The sequence below is a fragment of the Pipra filicauda genome, unplaced genomic scaffold, assembly GCF_003945595.2.
Source record: "Pipra filicauda isolate LSUMZ 115617 unplaced genomic scaffold, ASM394559v2 scaffold6_size6359152_pilon, whole genome shotgun sequence".
Lineage (NCBI taxonomy): Eukaryota > Metazoa > Chordata > Aves > Passeriformes > Pipridae > Pipra > Pipra filicauda.
The window spans coordinates 2,970,262-2,995,383 of record NW_024104865.1 but is presented as its reverse complement, the minus strand read 5'-3'; the positions used below and the strand labels follow the sequence as shown (position 1 = coordinate 2,995,383).

The 25,122-nt window shown below is 40.8% G+C and overlaps 1 protein-coding gene across 8 annotated transcripts in view; it reads right to left on the bottom strand.

The window, feature by feature from the left end:
* The window catches only part of RGS6 (regulator of G protein signaling 6), a 266,750-nt gene that overhangs the window by 49,273 nt on the left and 192,355 nt on the right, over nt 1-25,122 (bottom strand). For 7 of the 8 annotated variants that reach the window (XM_027749251.2, XM_039389088.1, XM_027749261.2 and 4 more), the window contains 9 exons: nt 24,269-24,320; nt 21,773-21,837; nt 18,771-18,847; nt 15,467-15,548; nt 14,890-14,964; nt 13,760-13,858; nt 12,682-12,743; nt 7,806-7,916; nt 4,474-4,599 (listed from right to left, as the gene is read on the bottom strand). In XM_027749251.2, the coding sequence (XP_027605052.1) occupies nt 4,474-4,599; nt 7,806-7,916; nt 12,682-12,743; nt 13,760-13,858; nt 14,890-14,964; nt 15,467-15,548; nt 18,771-18,847; nt 21,773-21,837; nt 24,269-24,320 (749 nt within the window). The remainder of the gene's footprint in view (nt 1-4,473; nt 4,600-7,805; nt 7,917-12,681; nt 12,744-13,759; nt 13,859-14,889; nt 14,965-15,466; nt 15,549-18,770; nt 18,848-21,772; nt 21,838-24,268; nt 24,321-25,122) is intronic. The other variant, XM_039389090.1, reaches the window with a different exon arrangement.

The following is a 25,122-nucleotide window of genomic DNA, read 5'->3' as shown; positions in this document are numbered from 1 at the left end:
TAGGGGCTTGGGGTGTGCGTGTGTGTGTTTACTTAATACACCAGCTCTCCTCGCTGCCTGAACCTCTCTCTTCCTGATGAAACTTGGAAAAAAAGTAATTGGCAACACGTTGTAGCCATTATGAGTCATGTAAGATATAAACACTTTCTTGCAGGTAAAATTCCATTCTGGCTAACTCCCTTTTCAACATATGCTCACAATCAATAAGGCCCAGACCCCCTGCATCCATGCACCACCAGCTCCACAGCGCATTCCCACAAAGCATCATGTGTTCCCCATTTAGGTCTATAAACAGGTGTGCAGCCTCCTTTTCCTTTGGGTGAAACTCCCATTTCTGATATTCCCACTTTGCTGTGTCTCTTTCCAGCTGACACTCTTTGAAGTTGCGGGGGGGGGGAGGGGAAATCAATCCATCAGTTAGATGAACATCTCAGAAATCTCAAGATGTCCCAGGAGATTCCTAGGTCATAAAAAATGTATAATAACTCTCTGATGCCTTTCCTTTCCCTTTTCCTTTCCCTTTCCTTTCCTTCTTTTTAATTGAAGCAGAATTTTGTCTGCTATATTTTGGGTACTTCAAAAATCAGCAAAGTCAAAACAAATTGTAGATGAAAGACAGCAACTGAGACGAGATATAAAAGAGAGAAAGGAAAAGAGTTAAAATAAAAACAGAGAGAAAAATATCCAACTGACTGGCTTTCCTGCTCTCCCATAAATAATGGGCAGCCAGTAAATAAGTAAGTTGCAGGGCTCAGTCGAGCCCAGGAGACTGGTGGACATGATCCTGCAAGTTTATTAGAACACAGAAACACAGTTGGAAGAAGATCTGGGAGGTCATTGAGTCTGGTCTGCTGCTATATCTGGCAGTGCCTCACCCGAGACCCCCACTGGGACCAATTTTTCTCAGCTAGGAAAATATGGAAATACCCCACCACGATCAGCCCTGTGATTTGGGACTTGCACCACTGGGTATAAGAGCAGAATTTGGTCCTCTTGCTATACTACTGAATTACATTCATTTCAAGGCATTCTCAAGCACACACTTCATGAAGTCTTTTCTAGTGCTACCAGGAATTTCCAGGTTTTCTCATGTGCCTTAAGTTAAACACAGGCTCTGGTCTATAGGGCTCCGGCCAGCGCTAATGAAGATCCTACTGACACTCCCAAGAGATAATACAACCTGGCTGCAAAAGTTCCCAGATCTCTGGATAGTTACTGGGGCAAGACTCCTTAAAAGATTAACTACAAATGTCATTTTTCTAGCAAGGTTCTAGATGCTGTGCCCTCAAAAAGCTCCTTACAGCTTCCCAGAGTTTGGTGGGACTATCTCATTTCACTGTAGATGTCTACCATGCAGACACTGTCATTGAATCAGTCTCCCCAGGCTTATGGTAAAAAGAGACAAGCACTTTACAGTGTAATTTAGGTCCTTTTAGTTTTGCTTCCACTTAAAACTGAAACAAATCCTTCCCAGGTGATTCACTGATTCTTCTTCGGCTTCTCTTGTCTCTCTCTAAATATAGCCTGGATAATACAGAAGAAAGTGCATCCTTCCAAGCTGTAAACTTAGGTGAGACAGATACCAACCTTGCTGCTGAGAGTAACTTAGATTTTCCTTCCATGTTTAAGCATCCAGCAGTTGCTTTCCTTTATGCCACACACTCCAAATGAGAATTGAAGAGCTTTCTCTGCTTCACCTGAACCCTACAGAGAGCTACCTTCTTCTCTCAAGCACCACTGTTACCAATCCACTTATTCTAGTTTTCTTCATTAATATTTCTGCCTTTGCATTCTGTTATTTAAAGCTTTAAGCAGGCTTGCTAATGCTTATCCAGTATTAGATAATAACGATATACCATGATACCATGATAATGATACCCTAAGAATTATAGCAAAGTTCCCATATTAACTAAGAATGATACCCATGTCTTCCACAAAGGATGCAGGATTTAACCTCTCTATGCTAGCCTGCTGACTTGCCACCTCCCTTCACTACAAGCCATCTCAAAACCAAAGAGAATGAACATCAGCAGGAGAAACAGCTTCGACTGACCAAGGGAGGTACGTTTGCCTTCTCATAATGAAACTTTCTCCATTTGTTTCAGTAGGATGAATGTGGAGGACACCCACTAGTCATAAACCTGCTGGATTTCATTGGCACAACCCCAGATATATTTCAGAACACCCATCTTAGGAGTACTTTAATACAGTATATTAATTTTGCACTTCACTACAATTTAATTGCAAATGAGCACCACTGTACATAAGTACAGTCAGCATATGCAAGTTCAGTACCTTTTCAGCAATAAACTTTCAAGCTCATTTATGTAATTAGTAACACTCCCTTGTTTATCTAACAGTTTAACTTTCAGGTTTTTAAAAACAATAAATATAAAAGTACATTGAGTTTTCACTGTTTTGCTGCTTGCATGCTTTTTGTATTTCCCCTTGGACAGGCAAATCTGATAAATACAGTGGTCAGTTGACTGACTTCATGCTCAGTTGACAGCAGATTTCCAAATCCCAAGAGCAGGCACAGTTCTGCCAGTGAACCTGCAAAGCTCTCTGGCCATCCCTGCCAATGCTCACTCAGCATTCTGGAACAGGACTGCCTCAAAGGAAACACAAGAACAGGTCCCTATACCATATACTGAGACAGAACCACAGCACCACAACAAAGCCTCTGCACCATAATTCAGACTCCATAAAAAAAGTGGGTTTTACTGGATACAGCCACATCTAGGGCAGTCAAATTCCATTACTGCTGGATCCTTCTGTGTCTCTAGGACTAACCAGGGGAACGAGTAGATGAGAACTACTGCAGATAATGCATGAAGTGCCTCTGACCTCTGTTACCTCAGTTAAGGAGCAGGTTAAGGATCCCACACATGAGTACAAAAACACAGAGTGGCACGCTGACACCAACTCAAGCTTTCCCTTGCTTGCTCCGCTGTTGGTGCTTGTCAGCTTCCTGCTACTACCCAAATAGATCACCCTTACAGTAAATTGGGCTGTTTGTCACAGGCAGGCAAGAGTCTGACCCGTAACCTCAGCCACTGAGTATCATCAACCTCTACCTGTTCAGGCTGCCTCTCTGGCTGGCATGAGCCGTCTCTCATTTTCTTTGGACTTTGCAGCATCCAGCATTGAAGGTAGTATTTAAATACCTCCAATCCTGAACATGAATCCCACTGTTTGCTGCAGTCCCGTTTCAACATAATCCTGGGAACCTCAATTTCTCAGAGCTCACTGTACATGTGCTTCTGCTGTTATGGGACTTGGTGCAGCTTGGTTGTATCTGCAGGATACAACGATACGTTAGCTCTCCACAGCAGAAGAGCTGCTTTCCCTAAAATTAACTTCAGGGTTAGGCTTGGAATTAGAGTTAAGATTCAAGACAAGGATGATTAAACCTGTGACTGTATACTGATTAATGCTAGGACACGAAGGGGACTGATCCTTGCTATGTAAGCATGGCTATGAGTTTAGTTTAGGGTCTATGGGGGATATCTAGCTAGAACTCTCTTTTTCTGTCAGTGTGAGAAGATACTTGGTATCAGTAAGGGGAAATGGTTTAATACATTAGTTCTGGGGTATGTAGGGTGACTAATGAATCCTAAGGAGCTGTGTTTAGCACTTAGTTTTGCAGCTGGAAGGGCAGAAGAGACAGGCATTCTCTGAAGGATTGCTACCTCAGAATGAAGCATGCTGTTGTCAACTTTCAATGTCTTTTCATCAGTTCTGCAATGGGACTTTATCTTGGAGTTATGGACAAGGTCAGAGGGCCTGGATTTTACAGGAAAGGTTTTATCTTCATCTAGTGTTGGTTAATGGCAACTTACTACTGCTGTTTATTCCTGCTGTAGTTAAAGCAGCAGAATTGCGCACAAGAGTTGTAGACTCTCAGTCTGATGTAGTATCACAAGGGTGTCTACATAATGTTTCATAATAAAAGTTTTGTCTTTTTCATAACTTGAGAAGTCAGATGCTCAGAATCCCCACATAGGCCAAATGCTATTAAGGTGAGTCAAGCTCTCGAATAGTTAGGAGGTGCCGGAATTAAAAGTAGTTGTTGCAAAGCTGTTAGTCAGTGCCAGTACTGCAACAGTGCTTAGCCACATGATCACTATACTGTTTCCCTCACACAGCTGTTGCCACAAATACACATGTAAATCCTATATATTGTTAGGAGGCTTAATAGCTATATGCTGTGTCTCATCACATTATTTCAACTTTGCAAACCTTTGCATATGATACCTGACAACACTGGCTCTGCTAAAAACTGCTTCTGAGATTACTTACATAGGTCTAGTATAGGCATCTGTAGCAGTGCTATGGGCCAAATCCTACCATTTTCAACTTTATTCAAATGGGTGTTTTTAGCAGTTCAAGATAGACCAAACACTGCACTTCACCTATGCAAAAGAGTAGCATCAGTTGCATTCATTTAGTTCAAGTCAAAAAAGGTTTCACCTCAGGTTTTCTGAGCTGAATTCTGATTCCAGGAAACGAAGGAACTGGTCTCGTCCTACTGGATCCTTCAGCACCTCATCCATGGAGAAACCCCATCTTTTCACACGCTGCTGACTAGGTTCTTTGCTGTTTGGAGAGAGAAGGGAAAAAACAGATGGAATGTGCATCTCTGCCTGCTGTCTGAGCAGCTGCTGTTGTTTCTGCTAAGCAGCAAAGGGAGGAAGATTATCAGATGAGATGATGTTTTTTTCTCAAGATTTTGCAGAAATACAAGTTAGCAAATAACATAACAAAGTTTTAAAGACCAGGGTCATCATTAAAGCAACTGTACTATCTGGGTGCTACATACATAGCTACATACATAAGAGAGACAGTGAATTACTTGATTTTCAGAGTAACTTCTGGTAGGTTTCATGCAAAGAACAGCATACCATACTCAAATGATTATTCATTATGCACTGCTTGCATATGTCCTCAAATGTACCTTAGGATTTCTCATATGCCAAGGCAGAAATTTTCCAGCAGTATTCCCTGGGACACTGGTGAGCTCCAAATCATCTCCTTGTGTCCCACACAGTGCTGGCTGGTCACTTGGAACTGGCTTCAGATTTTCAGATCCCCATTTGCATTAAAAAAGCACTTTCACTAAGAAGCAGCGCAGACAAGATTTCTAAAAATGATTACTGGTTTGTGGTCTTTTATTTTTCAGTGCCTCTGATTTTTGCATGCCTAAGTCTTGGAAGCCTAAAAAGTATCTTCCTCCTACTCTCCACAATAATCAGTGTCTCATCTGGGACACTGAGATGCAGAGGCACCCAAAATCACTAACAACCTTTCTCTAAGGTTTCACTAGTTTCACTAACACCAACTTACATAAGCTGTTGTTTGAATTGCCAGACGTTGCAGAGACACCTATGGGGAGAGGTGGTGCATGGGAACCACAATGAGGATCCTAAAAGACAGTCCGCATCAGAGCGTAATCTGGGCTCACAAAGTGTTTGAAAGCTTCTGGTGTGATGGCGTCATACTATGAGACAACCATTAAAATACAGCTCAGCTGCTCACGTTTGTGACAGTAGAGCCATTGTTAACAGTACATATCTATTAAACTGCATGTCTCGTCATGTCCACAGCGATTCCTAATCCTGGAGCCTTAGGGGACAGTGGCGATCTGTGCTGAAGACAAACAAGCCAAAGGGGTAAATAAAATGCCTGCTTTGATTTCCTCTTGGTGTAAAGGCTAAGCAAAATCGATAGGCATTTCCTCACACAAAGTGCAGCACACTCCGGATGGCTCCTCCTGCACTCACCCAGGAGCCAGCAGTGCTGCAGACAAGGGTGCAGATGCCTTAGCCTACCTGTTAAGTGAGCCAGCCTGAGCATTGGGACACAAAAGCTATGTTTGTGCAGAGCCACGCATAAGCTAAGCTCAGGGAATTTCTTGCTGAATCCAGAGATCTGTAGCTGTTCTTCTTGATGCTGCACAATGTTCTAGCACAAAAAAAAAAAAAAGCCAAAGTGCTGTCTAAAATTGAATGCTTTCTGTGTCATTTCCCAAGTCCCGATTGCCATGAAGGATGAACTGTAGTGGCACAGGGCTGCCCATACTCAGCAGCCAGCCTTACCATCAGAAGTGAGAGGCTCTTTGTTTTCCTGTGCAAGGGCTCTGCTCTTCTAACTGAGGAAACAGCTTTGCAGGCAACACAAGGGGATCTCGGAGATCATTTAATTATTCATGCAAGTTGCAACTAGATGCAGATGCAGGGAGTTCTCTTACAATAGAGAATAAAATGGAAATACAGAGCTGTTTGTTCTTCCATCTCCTAACAATACAACTTTCTCTTTTTCATCGGCAGGAGAATCACCTTCCTTAACTCTGAAATCACAGCAGAAACCAAGCATTTATTTTAAATTCCTATAAAGGCTGTGACATCAGGTTAATTGTATTCTTCAGGGACACAGACATCTTTTCTGGGATTTACAGCTATCTCAACAGACGCAGAAATAATGGATGCCTGGATTACTTTGTGGGTGAGGGTTTCTGCAGAGCAGTATTTTGCAAGGGCTGTATCTGGTACTAGCCCTACTAGGGAGGATGGAGAAAATGAGAGAAACTAACTAAAAGAGAAATCCTAAATATTAAAATTATGTGAAGAGGGCCAGAGGTTAGGGAACTAATGGATTTCTGTGACTACCAGAGAAGCAGGTGAAAGCATCTTTCACGTCCCAGACCACGTGATTTTTAAAAAGGGAAAAAACTTCCCCTTTCCTTCCTATGAATTGGCTTTCTTGGAGCAATACTATCTCTAACTTTAAATTATTATTCAAGAACAGATAGGATTAGATTTAGCATTGTCTTATCAAATATTAGCTAAAGTGAACTCCCTGTTCAGATTCGGTGCCAAATGGCAGCAGCTAAACACTAGGAGAAGCTGCTGAGCCAATGCAGTAGTTGGCCACAGGATGTGATTGAGTACTGAAGGTGATATGGGGCATGGTGATTCCATTCAAACCTGCTGTGCGACTTGCATGGCAGGCAGGAAAATTTTTGCCCCTCTATGAGGGCTGTGGATAGTGTATGATGGCAAGAGATGTAGACACAGGCCAGACTTCCCTTGCACCAGCATCAATTGGGTAAAATATGATCTCCATTGCAGTGCTGTGCTTGGGGGTTTTTTTGGAGAAACTCTCTGAGGTGCAGGGCATTGAAAGTCCTACAATCATTCCTCCTCCTTTCCACCTATTAGACACCATACCAGAGACAAACCAGCTTGTTCACCAACATGAGAACAGAGTCACTTTATCAATCTACTAGAATTCTGACCTGCCAAGTCTCACACATTACGTGTGAGCTACATTCCTCTGGCTCCTGTGCCAAATCCACTTCAGCAAAGCAGGAATGGCCATTGCCCTCTAACCCATCCTATTCTGCCAGCAGCACCTTTCATGGGATTCCAAGACACAAGCAGGGCTGGAGCATTGCAGCTGGTGAGGAGCAGAGAGCAGGCTCTCAAGCATCAAAGGAGTTGTGCTGGAACAAGTATATCTTAGCAGTATCCTGTAGCTGTAGGCTCCTAGACCTGAAAGTGTGTGTGTTCTTGAGAGGTATGAGAACATCCGTTACCTGACTTACAGAGTGCCATACCTCAAGCCATATGGAAGTGGAAGGGCTGAACAATTCACAAACACAAATGATAAACTTTAGCTATGTACTTGAATCTTTTAAAGATACAGACATACAACTACCTTTCCAAACAGGGCAGTGTGAAGAGCATACAAACAAAATGGCAAGAAAACTCTAACATTAGTTAAGGCTACTGATTACTTTTTACCTCATTTCAATGTCCCACAATGCTACATCATCACTTATCCAGGGATTGGAAGGCTCAGCAGGAGTTATAAAAGGGTCATATTCCACATACTGCTCTGTGTAGGCTATTAAACTGACAGGTAAAATAAAAAGAAAAAAAAAGAAAAAGAAAGAAAGAAAGAAAGAGAATCAGGGTTTGAATGCTCAGTCACATGTCAGAGAGGTACAGCTTTTATTGTTATCCTTTTTTTTTTTTGGTGTGCTTATTTTTATTTTGTAGGGATTAGTCAGCTTCTCAACAACAACGGGAGACCCTTTTCCCAGGGATGATGCATGCAAGGATTTCTCTGCCACCAGTTCACTGCAGTATTTTCCTCAAGCTTGTCTCTATTAAGATGCCCACAAAAAGCCCAATGAGACAACAACCGGATTGCTATGGTAGGACTTTCCCCAGAGAACCATGAGATGAATAGGAAGTGTGTGTCATACTGTTCATTTGTTGCATGTTACTATTGCCTCTCACCCTTTTCGTTTTTGCAGACTTTTGCACCCATGTAACTTTATGCATTATGGGAAACTCACCTAAATAGGGTCATGGGCTGTAGCTAAGAATACACTTAAATCTTTGGAGGATCACAGTCCTGAGCATCAAAGCTTTGCTATAGACCATTTTTTGGTTGCATTGGTATATTATTTAGTCTAACGGCACTATTGTAAAATACTTTAACAGTACTTTATAATTAACTTAGACTACAGTAAATTATATGCATGTAGGAAAATCACCTGGCCTTTACACTGGCTTGCTTCATGATGAGTCAGTTAAGGCATATAGCCTCTAATCCTCACTAGGATGAGTTTCAAAGAGCTTTCTGGGAAAAGGACCGTGTCTGCTCACATAAGTGATTCAGGAATTCCACTGGGATTGGGGTTAGGGGCACATTTTTACAAAAGAAAGACAGTTTTTATGAAATAAATCAAAGGAAATTTGTCCTAGTCCATACTGGAAATACTCTAAGACATTTTTTCTTTTTTTTTGCCTACGTCTGCCAAGTAATTAACTAAGTTAATTGTGTCTCATCATACTGAACAACTAATCTGCTTGCACTGTGATTGTCCACACTAAACTTTACCTCTGGTCTTCCCCATCTCAAAAAGGCAGGAGAATGAAAAGACCCTGTGAAACAAAGGGTCATAAAAGGCAGAAAGTTTCCCTGACCTGCTCTATAGTAATTATTTCTTTTTGTTTGTCCTAGCTCTTATCACGAGGCATTAAAATCATACACTTTTGTAACCACAGCAGGTTCCCATTGCCCCTTAGGGCACTCAGGGCTGTCTCATCTCATTTCATTAATTACATTTCATGACTGCTGTGGGTCAAGGGTTGGAGGAGGGAGCAGCGTCCAATTTCACAGAGCAGCAGCAATCCCTTAGACATCAATGAGAGAGAGGGTTGGTTAAAAGAGAAAAGAAAGCCAAAAAGGATCAATCAAGAGATATCTGCTGTGAAACCTGAATTGCTCCTAATAAAATAATAAGGCATTAGAGGTGCTAGTACAATAAATGGTACAAAAGAGGTGCTAGCAAAAATAAAAGGGGGAAAAGCTAAAATGAAACAAGGGGGAATTGCTAAGCACATTTTGCTGATTCAGTATAATGACAGCAGTGGAATCATTGCCTCATTGTCTAAAGAGGCTACAGGCAGGGGAACTCCTAAGGGAAAGCATTTCTGCCAAAATGAAAACCTGAACTTCTGGCCTTTTGGGTGATAAACTGTATATCTGGTAGAAGAGGTGGTGGGAAGAGTTGAATGAAGGGTGCAGAGCTTGCCCTGAGAACCCAACTGTCTCTCAATCAAGGGGGCCTGCTGAGCCTTCACAGTAACTTTGAGAAGCTGAAAGGATAGCACAGATTTTTTATCTAGGGAGCTGAGATTGCTTCAGGTAGGAAGATGTTCATTTTTTCCCCAGCTATTTCTGCGATGCCACGTCTGATGAGACTGTACTAACACTGCACAGTGCAGTCAGGAAAAACAGTAGGTAGAATATATTGATAGTTTTGCTCAACAGTACTCAAATCTCAATGTCTAAACCTGACAGTGTGCAGGTCCCAAGTGGGAGGAAAGGATGTGGAAGAAAGACTGTTTGCAAGGTGTGTGGAGCAGCTGAGGGATGCCTGTTCCCACAGCTGGTGCAGATCTACTCCTGGAAGGGGAACAGAGAGGAAGGGGAAGAAAATCTTTAGTAGTGGGCATTTATTTCATGAAAGCTGGGGATATCCTTTGGAGAGCCTTTCTGTTCCTCTTCTGACGGACAAGGGCTATCTCAAGAATAGTGTGCATTAATGGAAAATGAATACATTTGGTCTGTTACTATTGAAACAATTCATATTTTATTGCTATGACTTGTTTCCTCTAGCACTTCCTGCCTTAGTTGCTCCTCGTTTCTTCCCTTATCCTTCCTGAAGGGGAGCTATACTGAAAAAATGGCAGGTGGTGACACTGTCAGTCTTGGCTGTAGAAGGAAGCATCACCTCCTGCTCTCTGATCTGCCACACTGTCACTTAAACTGTCCCAAGAGCAGGGTCCAGCCTGAAAAGTGACTTGATAATAGCAGCATCTCCGTACACAGTAAATTTGTTCCTAGTGCTTGTATTCAGTGTTTTAATGGGGCTTTCAGGTCGCACAGGTTTTTTTCAGGCAATTGTTCAGCTCAGGTCATCCACATTCATTCTTCCTCACTGGTTCCCCCCCGCCCTGCCAAACCCCTGGACTCATTAGCATTAGCCCCTCTACTTCCCTCCCACCTGCTCTGTGATGCTCCATGTCCAGACTGCACTTCCCACCACTCTCTGCACCAAGTCCCGGGACCCTCCATCCACACTGCCACTCAGTCATCACGTAACCGAACACCTCCTCACAAGATATAAATATCACAACCATGATTTTAATTCTTTATAATTATTAATAATTCTTTAAAAATATAAATATTCATTTAGGCTGGATATTAGGAAAACATTCTTCACCCAGAGGGTGGTTGGGCACTGGAACAGGCTCCCAGGGGAAGTAGTCATGGCACCAATCCTGCCAGAATTCAAGAACTGTTTGGACAATGCCCTCAGACACATGGTGTGACTCTTGGGGCTGTCCTGTGCAGGGCCAGGAGTTGGACTTGATGATCCTTGTGGGTCCCTTCCAACTCAGGATGTTCTAAGATTCTATAATTTGATTGTTCTCATTTTATTTACTTTTCTCCTGGTTATCAGTTTGCACAGGTTTTGATAGCAACATTTTCTCGTGCCATTTGGGAGCAACTAAAAGAAGGAAAAAAAAGCCCTTTCAAATCAGGAAAATTTTCTGTCCAGTTTTACTGAAAACTAATAGGATTCTTTTTTTTTTTGCATTGACAACATTACATTTATAATATCAGTAGCTCCTTGTAAATGTGAAGAAAAGATGTCTTATGCAGACAGGATTCAATTTTCACAAGTGACTGAGTTTTATTGAGTCCATCTTACTCAATGGATCTACCTAGAAAAAAATCAAGCAAAACAGATCTGCTTGCTTATAAATTACCAACCTGGAAAGTATTACTGTCTCGGTATATTAAGGCTATTGTAAGTAAATTCAGTACTCGGGGGAGTGGGTTGGTTCAGCTGGTTAGAGCATGGTGCTAATAATGCCAAGGTTGTGGATTCAAGAGCTGGACTTGATAATCTTTGTGGGTCCCTTCGAACTCAGAATATTCTATGAATATCTGAAACATGTTTTTGTTAAAGCACAAATGTATGTTCTTAATTAAAAAGATCCAAAACCCCAAAACATAAATACAGGTGTGCTCATTTGAATCATACAATATAGCATATGAAAGATTTTGAGGAGCCTCTGAATATTTTCTATTTAATTGGATAAATTTTCATTATAATTGCTATATTTTATGAGCCATTAGGAGCTTATGTTGGGCTTCCACTGTTAATTTACTTTAGTACACACATGCTAACTACAGGTGCAGGCACTGCAAAGCACATTTCATAAAGTAATCTCTTTTTAATTTGCTTAAATAAAAATTCCTCTATTATTCCTCTAGAAGGAACCAGCCCTTATCACATCCCTCATGTTCAACACAGTTTTGCTTTAAAAGCGATGTCACTGAAGAGCATGCCTATCCCTACCTTCATCTCAGTGATGACCCTGAAAATGTGCATAACTTACAAGTACCTAAGTAAAGAAGCTGCCTTTGTCAATGAAATTTGAGCTTGTTCTTCACCTCTTTATACTCTTCTAGCAGAATTAAATATTCTGCAAGTCAAACTGTGCCTTGATTTGCCTCTAAGAGAAATCCACCTCTTAAAACACTTTCTTGAGTAGTCCAGGTACAATCCCCAGTACTTCTCATAAGGTTTCATATATGTGAAAGTGGGAGGAGGAACTGGTCCTACAACTCCAGAATGAACACAGACATGAACAACCATGTGCAACAGATGCAAACACAGCTCCTTCTTCAGAGCTGTGCCAGACTAAGAAGAGATAAGCACTGAGAGTTCCCCCACAAAATAAAGGGTATTTTCATATTGAAACAGGAATGACTTTTCTATAAATAAACTCTAGAGTTGCAAAGGGGTGGGAAACAAAAGTCCTGCAAGGATTCTTTCTTTTTTGAATGCTTCTTTTGTTTTTTGCAATATGACAGCATACTCATTTTCCACCTAGTTTTCCTCAGTAGTAGAGGAGCATGTGCAGAAGTTTCAGTGGCCAGCAGACAGCACAGCGGGTCAAGGAGGGGAGAGGATAGATGCACAGAAAGGGGATCAGCCTTTGTACTTTCCTGCCTACTCTCTGTCTCTAGAAATGCCACACTGGAGATAAGGAAAGAAAGGGAAATTGTGCAAATAGGGACACTCACCTTTCTGCTACTTTGGACATCTTTAAACAGTGTCTCTCTATCTGCATGTTCAGAAAAGTTATCTGAGGAGAGAGATGACAAGGACATTAACAATCCATGAGTTGTACAGCATGCACTGACAATATACCAACATGCTATTGATTTCTCTTTCCAAACAGCTTGAAAGTAACTCAGAAGGAAATGGGTCCCTTTCCTAGGTATCAGAAGAAGCTTATTAACTGATTCCTATAGGAGCAGTTATTTCCAAAGGCAAAGCTCCAGGGGAAGCTTCAGAAGACATAATTAAAAGTAAGAAACACACATATTTGGGGCTGAGGTTCCTAGACAACTCAGGATGCAATATGATCCCCTTGTTACAATCACACTCCTCTCTCCCATTTCTCTAACTGACGAGCACCACACAACCAATCAGTTTTACAGCATACTTGCACTCTGCTATGAACTAGTTCTTCAGTCTATGATAGAAAAAAGCTCAATAAATTTAGTGTTCTGGGTTAGTTCAGAAGACCACCCGAAAACTGTCTGCCTAATAAACATGTTTAAAGTTGCCTTTACTAAAATGTTGATCCAGCAATTCCTGTTTATCCTTCAGTGAAGATTGCTTATTGGAGGAAAGTAACTCTGAGGGAGAGGTCTCTGCGCCAGGGCAAGGATGTGTGAGCCATGATTGTGCAAATAACTTTTTCCCAGTTCCCTAAAAGCTCTGACTGTACAATCTAACAGTTATGTACTGAACGATGCCTTTCCTCACCACCAGTTCCCAGCCTGTGCCTAAGCATGCTGGCTTCTTCCCTAACCTTTGTCACTGTTCACTTTTCAGACATCCTCAGTGAACTGGAAAGTAATCTGTTTACTGGTCCACAGACAGAGTAACAGTAGATTCAAAGGTCAGTATTACTCATAATACATATCATCATATAACTGCACTGCTCAATGGATACTTACTACTTTACATAAGTAAGTGAAAATCAAGGACAGATAAAGCATACAGTTGGTTTTGCTGATATCTCCGTAACTTTACATGTTTTTTTTTCAGGTAACAGTTCTCAGAAGAGTTGCCATACAGCCACCCACTTACTTGCTTCCGGAAGTCCTCCTTTGTAGTTTTGCGTACCGGCTGGGATGGCATGTGTACAGGGCTTTGGGGCTGAGACTCCTCTGTAACCCCATATACCGACTGTGAGGAACCAAAAAAACATACAGAAGGGATTACAGCATTTTTCTCTGTTATGCAATGAGGAACAGTGTGGTATGCAAAGCAGTAAGGTAATAAGCCAGCAATTTCCTACTGTTTATACCCACACAGGTCAATAATCATTCAGCCTGGAGCAAAATTTACAGATCAGACCATACTTGCAGATGCCTGCAGTTGGAAGGTCTGTAGGCATGTTGAGAAAAGAGTTTGTTTTAAATGTTAAAATGCTGATAATTTTTAGGAGCTCTGAAGGCTGTGTGTGTCAACACTCACAGGATGAACACTGGGAGTGTGTTCATTTTGATGAACCAAGTGACAAAAGAAATAATAGTAAACAGACTCAAGTTGCACCAGGGGAGGTTTAAATTGGATATCTGAAAAAATTTCTTCATTGAAATAGTTATCAAGCACTGGAACAGGTTGCCCTGTTGAGTCAATATCCCTGGAGGTATTCCAAAGATGTAGATGTGGTGCTTAAGGACATGGTTTAGTCGTGGACTTGGCTGGGTTAAGGTTTTGAGTCACTGATCTTAAAGGTCTTCTTCGACCTAAATGATTCTCTGACTTTATATACACAGAAGAACTTAAACTTGCTGGAAGTCAAAGACACCCAAGTTGCTAATGATCCAGCCTCTGACATGATTAAGGCAGATAAACAGTTCATTATCTGTGCCCAGATAATTTCGGAAAATGGGACTTAGGTACTTTTGCCAATTGCTTTATTTTATGGGAGTGCAGAGTCATCAGACTTTGGGGACATAGAGTTCCTTAATGCCCTTTTCAGTTCTACCCATCACCCAGTCTGTACCACTCTGCTGGTAAAATTGAAATAATTTATTCATCAAGCAGAACAAACAGAACTGATATTATCAAAACACCTTTTTTTGGGTTCCTGTTGGGTAAATCTGATATACTGAAGGTGTCGAGCATGACTTACATTAAAAAATAACCAAAACCAATGAATCAAAAAAACTCCAAGCAAGCAAAAACCAAAACCAAGAACTCAAACTGACCTTTTTCACTTTTTGTGGATTTTTCATACGGCGACATTTTCTAATGTCCATTTCTGTGGTGTTCACACAACCTGGCTGAAAAGAGATGGTAATTGTGTTACTCCTCTGTTTACAACCTTCATGCTACCTTATCTTTCTAAAATATACAATTAGATCTTGTCCAAAACTCTTTTCTGAGGTTTGTGTCACATAAACTATTCTTGCTAAACAAGAGACTGCATATATCCAATGCCATCTCAGCATCCAATCCATTTACTCCTAACCTTGGCATCAAAAGGAAATAGCTAAGAGGGAAGCTTTTTCTAGGAAGCCTGAGCCAAACTCGGTAAGCTGCTTTTCTTTCATAAGCACAGAAAACAATTTTCCAAACTTCACATATTTCCAAATCAATAGTTCCATACATGCACAAGCTCAGAATGTCTAAAATAATCTTGTAGACGTTTGGTGTGTTTTGAACTGCAAGGAAAATCCACGCGATGACTTTAAAGGTGATGTCTTCATGCATAGCACAGTGTTTACCAGTATTAAAACTTTCCCGTCAAAACCTGGAAAGTCTCATTGTTTAAAAGAGCTTTACCACAGGCCTGTGCACATCCCAGAATGCTCTTTCCTGGCTGTCCAAAATCTTTCTTTCTGTTTTATCCTTTTTCCTGTCGATTCTGAAAAAAAAGCATAAATGTATGAGTCAATGTAAAGTCAATGAAAGTCAATGCTTTCTTCTTTGATACAGTTCCTAGATGGGGTTTTTAACCCCACAACAAAAGAATTCAGGAATCAGCTTTTTTTTTTGTACAGCAATGTCACACTCGCACTTGCAAGGCCACATGCCATGAACAAAATAACGCTGATGTTTACTCCAATATGGATCAAAAGAGATTCTCCAATTAATGTGAAAAATTTAACACCTGTTTTTTCATCTGTTGAGGAAAACAACCTTTCCTGATACTCTGTCCCTAGACCTTGATTTGACAGGCTAGGGAAGTCTGTGGCTTTGTCTGTGTCAGGAGACCCACCAGAACCTGTTTGTTCCAGGTGAGGCTCTTGACTGGTGCTGGACTGAGGTCCTCATCAGGAGATCCCATTGCACCCCGCTGCCCCAGTAGCACCACTGGCATGACTGCAAACTGCAAAGGATGCTGCAGCAGTGGAATGCCCAGCAGCAACAACATGGGCAGCACTTGTGGCCACTCCTCCTTAGAGCTTTCAACACCAAGACTGGCTCTGCCAATGTGCCCCAATGCTGGCAGAGCAAGGGGTGACAAGCACAGGTGACCAGAGCTGAGCTTGCTGCACGGCCCTGTGCAAGCCAGCACCCACCCAAGAGAGACGCGCCTGGGCTGGCACAACAGTAACTCAGTAGTTTGAGTCCTGATGCAGTCAGTGAATCAACTCACTCAAAGGCCACCAGAGGTTGTTCAAAGCAACTGTTCCCCTATCTCTTGGCAGCAGTGAGCAAGTCACATCTGGCACCTCACTCCTGTGTGCAGCTCTACACATAAGCACAACAAGGTCACCACCAGCTTGCAAGATCTACCTGCACAGAGACTTGGAGGAGGCACATGGAAGGAGGAACAGCCTCCACTTCTAGAGCAGGACTGTAAAAAGTTCACAGCATCCCTGTGCTGGGTTGCCAGATTGCTGCCAGCCAGGAAAATCAAAGCAGCAAGGAAAAAAACCCATGCTAGGTTCTCTCTCACCTGTTTTCTTTTGGAGGGGCAGTGACCCTTAGCTAAGTCTGTGCTAGAAATGTACCAAGAGGATAGGAAGCAGGGGACTAAAACTGAAGTTCCTGAATACTACTCCCCACAAAAAGCCCAAGTCCTCCACTGTTTGGCATCACTCACTGAATTTCCCCTTTGCAAGGCTGAGGTGAGAAAAAAGTTCTGCACAAGCTCTGTCCCTGCACAAAGACAGAGCAGCCACCAGACAGCAGTTGTTGTACTGTACTGAGGATACCCAGCCCAAAACTACTTCTGAGTGAGTCCTTCACACCTGGCCAAAGGAGAAGGTGAAGTCTTCTGCCAACCTTATATCACACAGCACATACAAACAGGAGGGACTCTTTGGAGGCTTCATGAATTCTCTTCACTGATACTTTGTGCTCAACCCAGATCGTCAACTCTTATCTCCAAACTTACTGATAACTCAGGATTTCACATTTTAAACTATGAAGACCCAAAACAGCTAGATGCTCTGTGGCTGTGGTTTTTGAGCAATCTATGTATAGCAATGGGAATACTGTGTGCAAAGACATTGAAGGCAATGCAAAAGTTGGTAAGCAGGAGGAATGTTTTCATGTTTTTTGGGGGATTTTGTTTTGGGCTTTTTTATGTTTTTTTTTTTTTTTTTTTTTTTTTTTTTTTTTTTTTTTTTTTTTTTTTTGTTTGTTTTTTTGTGGGTTTTGTTTGTTTGTTTGTTTGTTTTGGGGGGTTGTTTGTTTTTTGTTTTGTTTTGTTTTTTTCCTTTTTCTTTTTTTAAGTTAACTTAGGTCTGTGAATTCACTGTGAACTTCATCCCTTCCTTTTTGGAAACCTGAAGACTGAACCATCACATGAACTGGAAACCAGAAGCTGAAACTAGCCAGCAAAAAAAGTTGATAGTTGCCAGTTCACGCTTAAGTTTCAAAGAAAACAGGATGGAGAAAAGATGAATAAGCAACAGTGATCACAAAGAATCTGATATTTACATTTCTTTCTTAGGTAATAATTATATGTTTTAGACAGAATGCAGAATTTTGTCTTAAGACTTTTTTTTTCATCTTGGCAATAGCCTTTAAGTAACTGAAAGTACAACTGGTATCATAACTTCTAATTTTCTCCTCCAAACAGAACAGTTGTATTCTGGTTGGAAAAAATCCCTTAACTACCTTGTAATTTTAAAGATAACTATCACGTATTTAAATGTAACACAATTATAATGTTACTAAGCAAAGAATTAATCAAAATTCCAAAGGTTTAATCAAGATAGAGATGTATATCTCAAGCCACACCCTCAAGAAATTATATTCCTTAACTTTTTAGCATCTAATGCTGAAAGTGCAAGTTCCTTCTAGTGGTACAGAGTATCAGTACTGGTGTTCTCATGTGCCATCTTCACCAGCCCTTCTATTTTATAGGTGACAACTACCTGCACAAAATGGACACTTAGGAGTTTTAGATACTAGTTTGTTGACACTAGTAGACAAACCCTGGACCATACCCATTTTCCAGCAATAATGAATATATGCTCAAAATATTAAGAGGCTTCAAACTGCTTCCATAAGGGAAGATGAGAAGAAAAGTAGATTTCAATTATGAGCAGAGGATAGGAAAAACCCAAATACTAAATATGAGTAGATTTCATGTAAGTGGTACCCAATTCTCTGTGCTAATTTAGTAGCATGAGTTGAACTACAGAGTAAAGATACAACAGAGTCAACTAGGGATTACTGTAAATGAGAAAATCAAATTCAGTCTGCTGTAAATATCACCCTTATAATCACGCTGAAGTGACAGTAATTTTTTACTCAGAAATACTCTACAAGCATAGAGTAACACAGACAGATGACAAAATTCTGTTCTTTCCATTTATACAAAATGAAAATACTACACAAATATAGAAGCAGAATGGGCACGTGAATAGCCCAAGCTCCCATGATGAATCCAGGCTCTGGAGCTCCTGACCAACATTTCCATGTACAGATAATGAAACCACATTTCAGATTCTGGCACAGACCTTCAGAATTGGCTCTCTACTCTTTCTAGTCTGCCAGTGATTAAAATTCACCAACTTCTGAGCTTAGTCACAGTAAAGATTTTGACAAAGAAGTTTTATTTGTACAGAATCCCCTTCCCTTCACAGCTCTAAATACTGGTGCAGTTCAGTGCTCTGGGATTACTCACTTCACTTGGGCCTCTGCTTGCATGAAGATGAATTCCCACTTTCTTGCAAACGCTCTCTGAAGTCTTGCTAAGTTTTCCTGACAAAAGATGAAAATAGTAAGAACAACAAATCTCTGTAATTACAACAATTACTTGAGAGCACAGTTAGCATGCTGGGTATTTATTTTATTCTTTTTTTTTTTAAGCTGTAACACTCAAGACGTGGAAGTCAGTGTTGGTTTCAGGTCAGCTATCTTGCAGGCAAAGCAAGGCTGTAACACATCTTTTCAGGCTGCAGCCCAAAGGACCCTGTCAGGGATAAGTAACGGAGTGTGATGAAGACAGTTTGAGCTCTACTATGAAAAAAATGGACTCGTTCCCAAAAGATAACACTGAGCAGCTTTGTGAAACTGACAACTTTTCATTTCTAATACCAGATGGCTGCCACCTGCACATTTCCCTCTCATCCTCACTTTCCCTTCCTCATCCCACTGCTCTCTTCTCTTCAGGCTTTTGCTAAGGTGCAAAGCCAGAGCATCCCTTGCTTTGCTCAGTCCTGGTCACCGCTGAGAGCATTACATAGCTGCACAGCACTGAAGGCTGGAGACTGCCAGCATGATTCACAAAAGGAAACAGCTTGTTTGTCTGAACAGTTACTGCAAAGACTGGATCCACATGCAGTCTTGCTTTACATCTGAGGTAAGAGCTCTGGTCCAGACCCATTACAGAAAGTGTAGTGATCTGAACATTTGGATGTGGATGTGACTTCATCACAGTTCAAGGTTAAACTCGGGGCATGGCCAGAATTTCAGGCTTAAATGGCACCCCAAGTTCACATATGCACACCCGCCCCAACAAAGAGGCCCGTGAAACCATTAACTTGACACTCTTCTCCATTATAGCTGGTTTAACTATTGCAAATTTACACTGAAATTGGACACTTGTAGTTCTACTGCTGTTCTTTTTATACTTATCACCTTTACTTTAAGGAACTGCTTAGGCACATGCATTTCAATACGAAAAGAATTCTTCCTATTATTTAAATTCTTGTATAACACAAGGCATAAAGCTTGGCCCTGTTACCACAAAGGCCATGTAACAGTTCCAGTCTGTACACATGGAGGAAAACAGTTAAGTAAATGATTTACAGATTGCTGAACTATGATTTCCTTAACTGTAGCTACAAGGAAGAACTACTTGTAATTATCTGTAACACCAATTTTTGTGGGTGGTTTTTATAATTTTGTTTTAAATTTTGTTCACGTGAGCTCCCTGGAGTAAATATGCTGCAGCCAATGAAAGATCACCAATTGAAGTAATATTTGAATCATGTTTATGTTTGACCAATTATAAACAAAACTGAATGCAATTATACAAGCTTAATCATATCATCGAGACCCCTGTTCTACCTAGTATACATGGGGGTTGGGTGTTGCCTGTAAATGCTGCAAGCAGAACCTAAAAATGAGATGTCCTCTGAGATGCTTTGTAGAGATTCTCTTTCAAAGCTCCAGGTCATTGCTGATACCTATGGAGAAGCATTTTCATGCTGCATCTCCAAAAATGTGTACTAAATGTACAGGGCTCCGTCTCACTCCTGCAAGCTTGTTTCTCTCACTTGTGCTTAGCTTACATCTCCATTGCTGGATGTGCTTCAGCTCCCATAATGAATAGGAAGAGTCGGTGCCATTCTTATCTGAATGTCTCTAATTAAGAGAACAAAGTTTGAATGCAGAAGTAATCTCTAATTGTGCAATGCAATATTCACAAGAAAAATGAGAGACTGCCAAGATCTAATTATTTACCATCACTGGAGCACTGCTACTCTCAGTAGGCAACAATGTGCAAAAGTACTTAGCCATAGCCTCGCTGCATGTGTGTGGGAGTATGTGCGCTGCTGAACAGCCTTTTGTTGCCTTTTGATAGATCTTTAGAGCACTTACAGTTAATTGGTTGGATGTGAGCAATTTTAATGATTTTAATAATGAAATCAGTAATATGCAGAAGAGAAAACTCAGCAAAAGGACATGTAAGTGCACGCAGATTATTATATTCCTTCCTTTATGCCTGTTCAAGATTAGAACTCTTGGGAACTAGTCCACTTCCACAGTGGACTAGATAAGTGGCAATTTTTGCATGCTCTGCACTGAAAGAACCAAATGGCATGTGTATATCTCTCCACATCCACAAAAGTCCCAAAATGTAGAAGGCAAGGCATAAGGAAAAACTTTATTCTTCGGAAAAAGTCCACCCTCAAAATATATGCTATATGTTTTCACTGTAAGAAATATGACCACAGAAGTCCACTAGAACCAGCTTTGTAAACAAACCTTCCAACGAAAAACTCCAAATATGAATTTCAGCTGTTACACTGTTGAGCTAGTAAACAGAAAAAAGTCAATATGGTAGAAATAAAAGTTCAGCTGCTCAGAGTGTTACACTGCTGGTATTCAAAGAAATACACAGCCCTGCCCCTCCTGTCTCCATCTTCCCACTCCTCTTTGCCCAACCCCTGCACAGTCTGACACCTAGGTTGGGGATATTTTTATCGATAATAATTTCATATCAGAGAACACATTCTGAATAAACTTGAGTAATACTTTTTACGTGGCATATTGTTCCAAGTCTAATATCTGAAGACTTTTGTAACTAGATGGATCATGAACAATTTAACTGGCCAATGGTGCAACTGGAAATCCACCATTTCCATGTGTTAAAATCTGCTATATAAACCATCATTTCTTAACCAGAAACAGGACACCAAGCTAAACTTCTGTGTAATTTGCCCCAATCCTGGAGAGCTGGCTATACAGCAGATGCTTTAATTTGATACACCGCAAAGCCACGGACGTTCATCAGTAATGTTCCTGATGTTGTCTCTGTATCAACCTTCACACAATTCTCTCAATTAAGAAAAAGACACGGTAAAGGCTGACCCCAAGGCACAAAATGGCAGCATTCAATTGGCAAGCAAAGCCATCCCTGCAAGTCCCAGCTGTAAACTCTAGCAGCAGTGTACCTACGGCTTCATAATCCGCCAGCTCCAGCCTAGCTTTGTTCTGCATGGTCCGTTTGCAAAGATAGATGGCTAAAGGGAGAAACAGAATGGAAAACAATTACAGACAGATTATTAGTACTAGATATTATAAAAAAAGAAGAAAAAAACGGTCCACAGATTGTTCATTTTCATCAGAAAGCAACACGAGTCAAGGAATGAGAGGGTTGAACATGCAGTTGACATCACCCACTAGTAATCTCAGAGGCCCTAAACATCTTGGACATCTCATTTAAAAGTGCTAAGAGCAGATGCCAGGACCTAACAAGATGTCCAAAAGAGGTACAGTTGCTTCTGGGGCTGGTAAAAGACACAGAATTAGCAACCTGTTCCTCTCAGGACTTTGGGAATACACCTGCACTTCTTTTCTGCTTTTGTAGTAAAAATAAAAATAAGAATGAAGGACATTAAAATGAAAACAGAAATATGGGCCAGACCCTAAAGGTATATCCTGGCATTTTTTAATATGCTCCATCCACTTATTCTACACATTTCAAACAGTTAAGAGAAGGCTTGTCACATTTCACCGTAGGCAGATGAGATGCTGCTGAAACTCATGTGGTTTGGGATTTTGAGGGTCAAGATGAGCCCAGTGCAGAAGACCAAACCAGTCCCAGGTTGCCTTCTGGGAAAGTCTCACCTGGATCTGCTAAATTCACTCCATTTCCATCACAGGTTGAAACACAAGGTCCACAGCACACCCTGGGTATATAATTAGGTCTGAACTATACAAGAGTCCTAGCGCTACTCATGTAGTTCTATTCTATGCTATTTCTATAATTTTAACATTCATACAACGAGCCAGTATCATGCATGGTAACCAGAGCCAACCAGTTCATTTGTATTTATACCTCTCAAGGGCAGTTTTCGCTGTAAGCCCTTTATGACACCAAATAAAGTGAGAGTCAGTTGTTGCACAGTATTGTTTCATGCGAGGCAGTGACCTGCCATTAGCAGGCTAGTTCCTGTCCTGTAAGTGGACACATGCAAATAAAAAAAGTATGAAGTGCTGCTGGGATTTGAGTTTTATTTGGGTCCACTGCTAGTTTGGGATTAATTCCTGTGAAGACTCCATCTGTACAGACCTCCGATATGCAAAGTCTGATTATAAGCATATGTTAGAGGTTTCTGGGACAGATGCAAATCTGTTACTACAGGGCTCAGAGCTAATGCAGTTGAAGCTTGTCCAGCTGTGGGTCAGCTCATATAGGGTTTTATTTTGGGGTGTACTGCTCCAGTCAATACCACTGCAGCACAATAATCTGACTGCAAAACCAATTATTTATCTGACATTGTAGGGAAAAAAAAGAAACTTCCCTTTTCACATTGTTATTCTGGTATTTACAGAATACGTATTTGGCACAGTTCACACAGCGATATATGTGTGATGACTGTAAAATCTGGAAATTATTTTGCATATACTGAACAGCATCATGTTTTCTCCAAAGCAGTTCCCTCACTGGGATAAACACGTAAGTCTCTGCTAGCTTCCCCGCAGATGAGGACTGCAAATGAACTGTCCTGACACATACCATAGCAGACTACTTCTTCACCCTAGCAAACGATTTCCAGAATCCATAATGATGATTAATTATAACCCAGGAAAGAAAAAAAACAAACTGATTATTCAGGGAGGCGTTCTAAACCAATCTTAGGTAATGAGATAAAAGAAGGACTTCCAGAAGCTTCTGTTTTATGAGTGCACACAAGGATACACTTCCTCTTCCAAAGCCACACCAGGATACAATAATTAATTTTATCATTTAACTGTGAAAGAAATGCAGTTCTGGAAGAGACAGCAATATTGCATGCAGACAGCTAAAGATAACAACACTGACATATTTTCTTTATGTATTATCACTGTCTGCAGGCACTCACATGCTTAACACACCATGTTGCAGTTTATTAGCTCATAAACTATGCTTAGTCTTCTCTTTTACCCTATCATCTGCTAATCTTAAAAAATTTGGAAAAATAAGTCCGATGTCATATATCAGAGAACTTTTAACTATTTTAACTATAGGTTGCCAATAATTATATACTGGTTTATTGAGCAGTGAGACAAGTGCCCAGATGAAGTAAATTTTATTGATCAACACATCAGATTCAGCTACAGTATATTCTCCCACAAAAGCAGTATTGGTATTATTTAAGATTCCCAAGAACCAGTATTCTGCTTGCCAAAAATCCTGCTGAAATGAACAGAGCTATGGGAGAATGAAGGTAAGTAACGACGGGTAAAATTCTGGCCCCACTGAGTTCAATGGCTACAGCTCCATGGGCTTGAGACACTCCAGGATTTCAATTCATGTATTTGAGATGGGCACATATCTGCCTCTAATGCTGCCATCTGACAGCTATGTGGATGAAGGGTTTAGATGGCAAGCAGTAATTATTTTAAGGACACTTTTTCCCATCACAGACTTTCTGTACTAACTTTCTACAATGAAATAATTATACTCACCATAATCTGTGTTTTCTGGTTCCCAGCAATTTGAGGGCCAAAAGTATGGTGCCTAAGAAAAAACATAGACATTTTTGCAATTTAAGAGATGAAAAGCAATTCAAACGCAGAAAAACATTACAAGTACAAAAAGAAGAATCACAAAGTCAACCACACAGTCTCTGCCCTCAGGGGAAAACACTGCTACAGATCTCCGTATTAGTGAGGATGCTTTTCCAGAAAGGTATGACTTTTAACATTCCTCACTGCAGGTAAACAGAGATGCTGTAATACAAGCATCTCTTGAGGAGAATGTCCAGTGTCCTGACAAAATTTTAGACCGTGTTGCCAGCTCATTTGAATGTGGACCTCTTATCCTCTATACTTAAGAACCTTCTCTTTCCCCAGAAATTCACATCCTGAATTTTTATTTTTTCTTAAAGCATGACAAACCTCATGGCCTTATCTTTATGCTACATAGCACTTGCTTTTTTGGAGCAGTTACCAGTATGGTTGGCAGACTACAAAACAATTTACTTTTTAATTATAGCAGATGGCAGAGGTCAAAACTTAGCTGTTTAGAGTCATTCCAAAAGCAGAAGTCCTGCTAAGCTTACTGCTTTTGTTTTCTACCAGGTCTGCATATTGCCGTTGCTACAATTAATTACAAGATATTACTGTATGTGGCTGTATTTCAGATTTAACATAAATGAAAAATAATGTCCCAGTGATCACACAAATTATACAACACTGCTTTGCACTACTGATGTAAAGCCACAGATGGGCATAGGACATTAACACATAGACTATTCCTTGCACCAAAGTACAGTGAGAAAACACGGAGTATTCAAATAATACAGGGTTTAATACTCCTC